General features: G+C 37.2%; 1 protein-coding gene and 1 pseudogene across 1 annotated transcript; both read right to left on the bottom strand.

Annotated features, from left to right (window-relative positions):
- Window positions 1-1,088: 1,088 nt before the first annotated feature.
- Window positions 1,089-2,394, bottom strand: LOC131485145 (annexin A1-like). The gene has a single exon (XM_058684216.1). It carries the CDS (start codon window positions 2,319-2,321, stop codon window positions 1,284-1,286), a length of 1,038 nt encoding a protein of 345 aa, XP_058540199.1. The 5' UTR covers window positions 2,322-2,394; the 3' UTR covers window positions 1,089-1,283.
- A 4,803-nt stretch (window positions 2,395-7,197) lies between these two features.
- LOC131486329 (keratinocyte-associated protein 2-like) lies at window positions 7,198-10,048 on the bottom strand (annotated as a pseudogene).
- Window positions 10,049-10,827: the final 779 nt, after the last annotated feature.

Raw genomic sequence — 10,827 nt, 5'->3', positions numbered from 1 at the left:
CACGCACACACAAAAGGAGAGCCAAGCATACCACCAAATCACAAGGGAAAAGAGCAAGAGAAGAAATAGAACTACAAAAACAACCAGAAAACAGATGACAAAATGGCAATAAGTACATACCTATTGATAATTACTTTAAATGTAAATGATCTGAATGTTCTAGTCACAAGACATAGGATGGCAGAATGGACGGAAAAAAAAACAAGACTCATCTGTATGCTGCCTGCAAGACATTCATTTCTGACTTAAAGGCACAAGCAGAGTGTAAAATGAAAGGATGGAAAAAGATATCCCATGCAAATGGAAGTAGGGGGGAAAAAAGCCGGCTTAGCAATACTTATATCAGACAAAATAGACTTTATTTTTTTTTTTCATTTTAATAGACACATTTTAATTGCTGCTCCTGGTTCATCTTCACACTGGTTCGTGAAACACAGCAGAATGTTCAATTGTTACAATACCGATGCAATAAATCCATTATTATACAGACATGCTCTCCATTTTCTGTACCCAGATGATAAAATGTAAGGAGTCCATTTTCCAACTCTGACTATTTTCTTAAGTTTGATATGCAAAATCTATTTCATTAAATGATTATAATTTAGGATTCAAGCTCCTTTCCCTTGGTACCAAATAAAACCACTGCATCACACACACACACACACACACACACACACACACACACAGAATCAGAATAGAAGAACCAATGACTTCTAAAAGTCCCTAGAAGATAAAATAGAAGAATCATTTTATTTTCTGCTGCACAAACATCTTTCTCAGGTAATGTTACTAGAACAACCTGTTTATGAGGTTTTATAGTTTGGGATAAGTATAGTTTAAAAAAGCTACTCTCGGGGCGCCTGGGTGGCGCAGTCGGTTAAGCGTCCGACTTCAGCCAGGTCACGATCTCGCGGTCCGTGAGTTCGAGCCCCGCGTCAGGCTCTGGGCTGATGGCTCGGAGCCTGGAGCCTGTTTCCGATTCTGTGTCTCCCTCTCTCTCTGCCCCTCCCCCGTTCATGCTCTGTCTCTCTCTGTCCCAAAAATAAAAAAAATAAAAAAATAAAAAAAAAACATTAAAAAAAATAAATAAATAAATAAAAAAGCTACTCTCTATCATATGGAGTTGTGATACAAAAATGATTTATAGGCTATATTTTTCAAAAAGCATTTAGCTAGACTATAATCCTGCTGAGAAAACTTTACTATATAAGTGTATGATATGGAATGAAAAGATATGATTAAAAAGTCTTCTGATCAAGAAGCTTGTGGTCATCAAAGGAATGTTAGTCTCCGCAGAGAGCCACCAGGATTTTTTCATAATCTCCCTTGGTTTCATCCAGGATGGCTTGGCAGAGGGAGACACCGTACAACTTCTGATAGCATGCTTTGATATCATTCATGTCGATTTCAGAACGGGAGACCATAATTCTGATCAGTGCCTTATGAAGAGTCCCAGCACCCTTCATGGCATGATGAAGCTTCTCAGCAAAGAACATCGGTTTGCTTGTGGCACACTTCACAATAGCTGTGAGGCATTTCTCGATGTCCCCTTTCATTTCCAGGTCCAGAACTTTGTTCATGTCGTGCTTACTGTACTTGGCGTACTTCTGAAACACTTGGCGAAGATGGGGATATGCTCTGGTGGTGAGAATGGTAATGAACACATTCACATCTGTCCCTTTTCTCCTTTCTCCTGCTTCATATAAAGCCCTGGCGTCCGTATCAGCCAAGTCGTCGTTCAAGCCAAAATCCTCAGATCGGTCACCCTTAGCGAGAGAAAGCAAAGCATTCCGATAATCTCCAGATGTGTCTGAGGTGATATCTTTAGCCAGATCTCTCTTCAGTTCTTCTCTATAGACTCTGTTAATCTCTCTGATTTCTTTGTTAGTTCTTGATACCAAAATTTCATCCAGAGTATCTTCATCAGTCCCAAGGCCCTTCATGGCAGCACGAAGCTCTTCAGCATCAAACTGGGCTGGAGTTTTTAACAGAGCCAAAACAACTTCCTCGAGGTGACCAGAAAGGGCTTTCTTCAGAGCTTCATCCAAGGGCTTTCCTTTCTCCTGGAGATACGCTGCTTTGATCTGCTGACGTTGCGCATTGTTTCTCTTAGTCAGAATGTCAATGATGGTTGCTTCATCCACACCTTTGACTGTTACCGCTTTATGCAAGGCGGCAACATCCGAGGATGGATTGAAGCTAGGATAGGGGCTCACTGCTGACCCAGGACCGCCTTTGGAGCTTTTCACAGTTTTAACGTATTCCTGCTCTTCATTTTCAATAAACCAGGCCTGTTTGAGGAATTCTGATACCATTGCCATTTTCAAAGAAGTATCCTTTTTCTTCACCTTCTTCCAAAGCACTGGAGAGAGATTCTCCTCTGAAGGTTTCACACTCCAAAATAGACTTTAAAACAAAGACTGAAATAAGAATCAAAGAAAGGCACTACACAATGATAAAGGGACCAATCCAATTAGAGGAATTAACAACTGTAAATATCTATGCACCCAACACTGAAACACCTAAATATGCAAAGCAAATATTAAGAGACATCAAAGGAGAAATTGACAGTAATACAATAATAATGAAACTTTAACACTTTACTTACATCAATAGATGGATCATCCAGTCATAAAATCAATACAGACACAGTGTTTTTAAATGACACATTAGACAAAATGGACTCAAAAAGTAAATATAGAACATTCCATCCATGAACAGAATGCACATTCTTTCCAACTGCACATAGAACATTCTCCAGGGTAGATCACAAGGTAGGCTACAAAACAAGTCTCAATAAATTTAAGAAGACTAAAATCATATCATGTATCTTTTCCAACCACAATGATATGAAACTAGAAATCAATCACAAGAAAAAACTGGAAACACATGGAGGCTAAACAACATGCTACTAAACAACCAATGGGTCAATGAAATCAAAAAATGAAATAAATGAAATGAAAATGAAAATAAAAGCACAACAGTCCAAAATCTTTGGAACACAGCAGAAACAATTCCAAGAGGGAAATTTATACCAATACAGACCTACCTCAAGAAACAAGAAAAAGTTCGAATAAACAATCTAACCTTACACTTAAAGGAACTAGTAAAGAACAAAGCCCAAGATTAGAAGGAAGAAAATAGTAAGGTTCAGAGCAGAAGTAAATGACAAAGACTAAAAAAACAAAAGATCAATAAAACCAAAAGCTGGTTCTTTGAAAAGATAAACAAAATTTATAGACCTATATCCAGACTTAAAGAAAAAAAGAGGACCCAAATAAATAAAATCAGAAATGAAAGAGTAGAAGTAACAACTGACTCCACAGAAATACAAAGGATTGTAAGAGACTACTATGAACAATTATATGTCAAAAAATTGGACAACCTCGAAGAAGAAATTAATAAATTCCTAGAAACATCCAATCTTCCAAAAATTAATGAGGAAGACATAGAAAATCTGAACAGACCAATTATTTTAACAAAATTGAATCAGTAATCAAAAAATTCCCAACAAACAAAAGTTTAGGACCAGATGGCTTTGCAGGTGAATTCTATCAAAGATTTATAGAGGCATTAACACCTATCCTTCTCAAACTACACCAAAACGCTGAAAAGAAAGGAATGCTTACAAGCTCATTCTATGAGGCCAGCATTACCCTGGATACCAAAACCAGACAAAGATACTACAAGAAAGAAAGAAAGAAGGAAAGAAGGAAAGAAGAAAAGAAAGAAAGAAAGAAAGAAAGAAAGAAAGAAAGAAAGAAAGAAAGAAAGAAAGAAAGAAAAGGAAAGAAGAGAAAAGAAGAAAAAAGAAAAGAAGAGAAATACAGGTCAGTATCCCTGATGAACATAGATGCAAAAACCCTCAACCAACTATCACCAAGCCAAATTCAACAGTACATTAAAAAATCACTCACCATGATCAAGTGGGATTTATTCCAGGGATGCAAAGATGTTTCAATATCCAAAAATCAAACCACATTAAAAAATAAAGGATAAAAATCTTATGATCATCTCAATAGATGCAGAAAAAGCACATGACAAAATTCAACATCCACTCATGATAAAAACTCTCAACAAAATGGTTGAAAATAAAAGGAACATAATAAATGCTTTATATGACAAACCCACAGCTAACACCATGCTCAATGGCGAAAAACTGAGAGCTTTTCCTTTAAGATCAGGAACAAGACAAGGATGTCTACTCTCACCACTTTTATTCAACACAGTCGTGGAAGTCCTAGCCACAGTAATCAGAGAACAAAAAGAAAAAGCATCCAAATTGGCAATGAAGAAACTAAACTGTCACTATTGATAGATAACATAATAGTACTATACATAGAAAACGCTAAAGACTCCACCAAAAAAACACTATTAGAAGTAATAAATGAATTCAGTCAAGTTGCCAGATACACAGTGAATATACAGAAATCTGTTGTGTTTCTATATACTATTAACAAACTATCAGAAGAGAAAATGAGAAACAATTCAATTTACAAATGAACCAAAAAGAATAAAATATCTATCAGTAAACTTAACCAAGGGGGTGAGAGACCTATACTCTGAAAACTATAACTCTAAACACTGATAAAAGAAATTGAAGACAACACAAATGAATGAAAAGATATTCTATGTTCATTGATTAGAAGAATTACTGTTGCTAAAATGTCCATAGTGCCCAAAGCAAAGTCATGCCTATAAAAATACAAAACACAGGATGAGAACAAACAATACTAAAATTTGTATGGAACCACAAAAAGACCCTGAATAACCAAAGCTATCTTGAGAAAGAACAAGCTCAAGGTATCACAATTGTAAATTTCAGGATATACTACAAAGCTATAATATCAAAACAGTATGTTACTAACACAAAAATAGATACCTAAATCATTAGAACAGAATAAAAAGCCTGGAAATAAATCCAAGCTTATATGGTCAATTAATCTAGGACAAAGGAGGCAAGAATATATAATGGGCAAAAGACAGTTCTTCAACAAATGGCTTTGGAAAAACTGGTAAGCTACATGCAAAAGAATGAAAGTGGGATACTTTCTTATACCATACACAAAAGTCAACTTGGAATGGATAAAAGACCTAAACGTAAGACGTGAAACCACAATATTCCTAGAAGAAAACATAGGTAGCAATCACTTTAATATCAGCCTTCGCAACTTATTTATGGCTACATCTTCTCAGGTGAGGCAAACAAAAGCAAAAATAAATACTGAGACTACACCAAAATAAAAGCTTTTGCACAGCAAAGGAGAATGTCAACAAAATGAAAAGGGAACCTACTGAATGAGAGAAGATATTGCAAACGATATATCCAATAAAAGGTTGATATCCAAAATATATGAAGAATTTATACAACTCAACACGCACATAGACACACACACACACACACACAAATAATAATAATAATAATAATAATAATAATAATCCAATTAAAAAATAGGCAGAGGAATTTAACAGACATTTTTCCAAAGAAGACATACAGATGGCCAACAGATACATGAAAAGATGCTCACTGTCACTCATCAGGTAAATGCAAGTCAAAACCATAAAGAGATATCACTTTACACCTGTTAGAATAGCTAGAATCAAAAAGACAAGAAAGAACAAGTTGTTGGTAAGGATGTAGAGAAAAAGGAACCCTTGTGCATGCACTGTTGGTGGGAGCGTAAATTGATGTGGGAAACAGTATGGAGTTTCCTCAAAAATACAAAACAGAAATAGCATATGATTCAGTAATGCCACTACTAGGGATTTATCCAAAGAAAACCAAAACTAATTTAAAAAATATATACACCCCCATGTTTATTGCAACATTATTTACAATAATCAAGATATGGAAGCTGTCCAAGTATCCTTCAATAGATGAATGGATGAAGATTTAGGGTGTGTGTGTGTGTGTGTGTGTGTGTGTGTACATATATACAGATATTCTATAATGGAGTATTATTCAACCATTAAAAGAAAAAGGGTGAGATCTTGCCATTGCAACAACATGGATGAACGTCAAGGGTATTATGCTAAGTGACATAAGTCAGACAGAGTAAGGTAAGTATCATATGATCTCAGTTATATGTAGAATCTAAAAGGCAAAACAAACAAAAGCAGAAATAGACCTAGAACAAATGATAGTTGCCAGAAAGAGGGGGCGGGGGGTGCAGGTATGGGCAAAATGAGTAAATAGGTGTGGGAGATACAGGCTTCCAGTTATGGAATAACATACAGCATAGGGAATATAGTTAAGGTACTGTAATACCATTATGTGGGGACAGATGGCAGCTGCACTTGTGGTGAGCATAGCATAATGTGTAGACTTGCTGACCCACTATGTTGTACATCCGAAACCAATGTAATCTTGTGTATCAACTACACTTCAGTAAAAAAAAAGAAAAATCTGTTGTGTTTCTATATACAACAATTACTATTATCGTTACACAATAACAGAGAAATTTAAAAAAACAATTAAAATTAAAATAATTAGGGGCGCCTGGGTGGCGCAGTCGGTTAAGCGTCCGACTTCAGCCAGGTCACGATCTCGCGGTCCCTGAGTTCGAGCCCCGCGTCAGACTCTGGGCTGATGGCTCGGAGCCTGGAGCCTGTTTCCGATTCGGTGTCTCCCTCTCTCTCTGCCCCTCCCCCGTTCATGCTCTGTCTCTCTCTGTCCCAAAAAAAAAAACGTTGAAAAAAAATTTTTTAAATAATTAAAATTAAAAAATAATCCCATTTTCAATTACATCAAAAAGAATACAATACCTAGGAATAAATTTAATCCAGGAGGTTAAACACCACTACTCTAAAAACTAGAAGACATTGATGAAAGAAAGCGAAGATGACACAAATAAATGAAAAGATATTCCATGCTCATGGAGTAGAAGAATTCGTATTGTTAAAATGTCCATATACCCAAAGCAACCTACAGATTCAATGAAATCCCTATCAAAATACCAATAGCATTCTCCAAAGAACTATAACAAATAATCCTAAAATTTGTATGGAACCACTAAAGACTCTGAATAGCCAAAGTAATCTTGAGAAAGAACACCACAGCTGGAGGTATCAAGGGACCCTGATTTTAAACTACACTCAAACTACAGTAATCAAAATAGGATGATACTGGCACAAAAATAGAAACATAGATCAATGGGACAGAGTAGAAAGCCCAGAAATAAACCCACACTTCTATGGTCAATTATCTATGACAAAGGAGGCAAGCATATACAATGGGGAAAAGACCATCTCTTCAATAAATGGTGTTGGAAAAACTGGACAGGTACATGCAAAAGAATGAAACAGGACAACTTTCTTACACCATATATAAAAATAAACTCAAAATGGACCAAAGACCTGAATGTAAGATCTGAAACCATAAAACTCCTCAAAGAAAACATAGGCAGTAAACTCTTGGGTGTCAGTCTTAGCAGTAATTTTTTGGATCTATCTCCTCGTGCAAGAGCAAAAGCAAAAATAAATAAATAGAACTAGATCAAACTAAAAAGCTTTTTGTACAATGAAGGAAACCATCGACATGAAATGCAGCCTACTGAATGGAAGAAGATATTTGCAAATGATACATTCAATAAGGAATTAATATGCAAACTATATAAAGAACTTCTACAACTCAGCACCAAAAGAACCACAAACAATTTAAACACTGGGCAGAGAGCCTGAACAGACATTTTCGAAAGGAGACATACAGATAACGAAAGGATGCTCAACATCACTCATCATCAGAGAAATGCAAAAGAAAATCACAATGATATATCACGGTACACGGTCGGTATGGCTATCATCAAAAAGACAAGAAATATCCAGTGTTGGTGAGGATGAGGAGTAAAGGGAAACTTTGTGCTCTGTCAGTGGGAATGTAAATTGGCACAGCCACTGTGAAAACAGTATGGCTGTTCCTCAAAAAATTAAAAATGGAACTCTCATATGACACCACCACAATTCCACTTCTGGGTATTTATGCCAAGTGAAGAGGCCCCAGGGTGGCTCAGTCCATCATCAGACTCTTGATTTTGGCTCAGATCATGATCTCATGGTTCGTGAGATGGAGCCCCACTTCAGGCTCTGTGCTGATTGCATAGAACATGTTTGGGATTCGGTCTTCTTTCTCCTTCTCTCTCTGACCCTTCCCCACTTGCTCACGTGCTCTCTCTCTCTCTCTCTCTCTCGCTCAAAGTAAACATTAAAAAAAATAAAAATAAAAAACAAAGTGAAAACACCAATTGGAAAAGATATATATGCACCCCTATATTCATTACAGCATTATTTACAATAACCAAGATATGGAAGTAACTTAAGTGTCCACTGACGGATGGATAAAGAAGATTTGCTATACACACACAAAGATTTTATATATATATATATGTATATACACATATATATGTATATATATACATATATACACACACACATATACACATATGCATACATACACACACATTACTCAGCCATAAAATAATAAAATTTTACCATTTGCAACAACATGGATGGACATGAAGGGTATTATGCTAAGTGAAATAAGTCAGAGAAAGACAAACACCATATGATTTCACTTATATGGGGGATATAAAAAAAACAAAACAAATGAATAAAACAGAAACAGAGTCACATAGATAACACACCAGTGGTTGCAAGAGGGGAAAGTGGTAGAGGGATGGGCAAAATAGGTGAAGGGGGTTAAGAGGTACAAACGTCCAGTTATAAGTCATGGGCATGTAAAGAAAACATAGTCAATTAATATTGTAATAAGTATGTGTGATGATAGATGGTAACTAGACATATTATGGTGATCATTTCATAATGTATATAAATGTTGAATCACTATGTCATACACCTGAAACTAATATAATACTGTATGTCAACTATACTTCCATTTTAAAAAGTAAAACATGAGTCAAGTTTTCACACTATCACTATTCTGAGTCACCATTGCACTGGAGGTACTAAGCAAGTATGTAAGTCAGTAATGACTGGAAAACAAGAAATATTATTTGCAGATGATATAATTGTGTGCATGAAAAAATCCAAAGGCATCTACAGGCATATCATTGCAATTTATAAGTAAGTTGGGCAAGAATGCTGCCACAGGGTCAACAAACAAGTTTCATCTATATTTCTATATATAAGCAAGAAACAGAAAATAAAAAATTTTAAATACCATATCCGGTAGCAAGAAGAAATATGAAATTTCTGGGATGCAACACAAGTTCCACACAGTAAGACTTCCACACAGTAAAGTATAAAATAGAAAAAGATGAAAACAAAGGAAAGGTTTTACCACATTCGTGGTTTGATGACAATATTGAAAAGATTATTTCCCCCCATATTGATCTATAGATTCAATGCAATCCCAGTCAAAATCCCAACAATCTTTTATTTTATTTTATTTTATTTTATTTTATTTTATTTTTTTGGGACAGAGAGAGACAGAGCATGAACGGGGGAGGGGCAGAGAGAGAGGGAGACACAGAATCGGAAACAGGCTCCAGGCTCCGAGCCATCAGCCCAGAGCCCGACGCGGGGCTCAAACTCACGGACCGCGAGATCGTGACCTGGCTGAAGTCGGACGCTTAACCGACTGCGCCACCCAGGCGCCCCTCTTTTTTTTTTTTAAACAAAGAATCAACTTTATTGGACATCCAAGTACAGTTTCTCTTTTTGCCCTTCCTAGTGACCTTGGCCAGTGTGAGCCCTGGAGCTGTTGCCTGATACACAGTGGAGGAGATCTTGTTGACATAGCACAGGCCAACCCTGGAGAAGAGGAAGCAGGTGGTGACGCAGACTCAGTGGATGAGGCTAGATGCAGAGAGAGCCAACAGGAGGCAGAGAAGAATCTCAGGGAGGATCTTTGCTTGGAATCTTTGCCAAAGACAAGATTTTCCAGATTACTGAAGGCAGTAAGAGAGAAGATGAAAAGGCCAGAGCCCAGCAGGGTGCCCTGGATGGTGAGTCACTCAGTGGAGGCCAGCTGAGGGCTGTACATCTGCATCTCCGTGAAGAGCAGCAGTGAAGGCAGAAGGGAGGAGAGTGCGAGCGATCATGTCCTGCCCCTGGGCCTAGTCAGTGCCTCAGGCCAAGAAAGAGGGGAGCCCAACCGAAGCAGTTGGCTCAAAATCCCAACAGTCTTGCAACAAGGGCAGACAACTCTTGCAAGAGGTTTGGTTGTATGGGGGGGTGGGGGGGAGGGTAAAAAATAGGGTGATAGCTATAATAGGTCATGGGATCAAGGAAGGAGAGATTTGGTTTTTTTTTTTCTTAAGATAGGAGAAAATTAAAAATGCTTACAAAAGTGAGAAATGAGTGATAATTGGTGCAAGGGGTAAAAGCCAAGCAAAGAGGAATGGATGGCTTTAGAAAGAAAAGGAGCACCTTGTTTATAAGAATAGAAAGGGGAAGGGGGGGTAAAAATACTAATTGGTTTGTAGATTTGGTGTGGGAATTGAATTTTCCTAGCAATATCAGAGATGCTGAAGAGTGAAATGGAATTTTGCAAAAATAAAGGGTTTTAAAAGTAGCCCTTGTGGGATGTGAGAGGATGAGTTGACAAGAGAGTTGACAAGTAGTACAACTGCTGACCAGTCCCAAGAGTCTACTTGAGATTGGAAAGCATGAGTGTCAAAGACAGTGGACAGTAAAACTGACCCAGGTGGGGTTTTAGGGTTCTGCAATGACAGGTGGGAGTGTCTAAGCTGGATTAAAAGGACACGAGGAATGGGGATGCTGGTGAGCTGGAAGGTAGGAAAGAAATCAATGAAAAGTGAATGTCCCACAGAAAACCATGTCTTTTCATCTTTCTCACTTAATTCTGTA

Source organism: Neofelis nebulosa, chromosome 9, assembly GCF_028018385.1.
Source record: "Neofelis nebulosa isolate mNeoNeb1 chromosome 9, mNeoNeb1.pri, whole genome shotgun sequence".
Lineage (NCBI taxonomy): Eukaryota > Metazoa > Chordata > Mammalia > Carnivora > Felidae > Neofelis > Neofelis nebulosa.
Note: the sequence above shows the minus strand (reverse complement) of the source record. Positions and strands in the feature narration are given on the sequence as shown.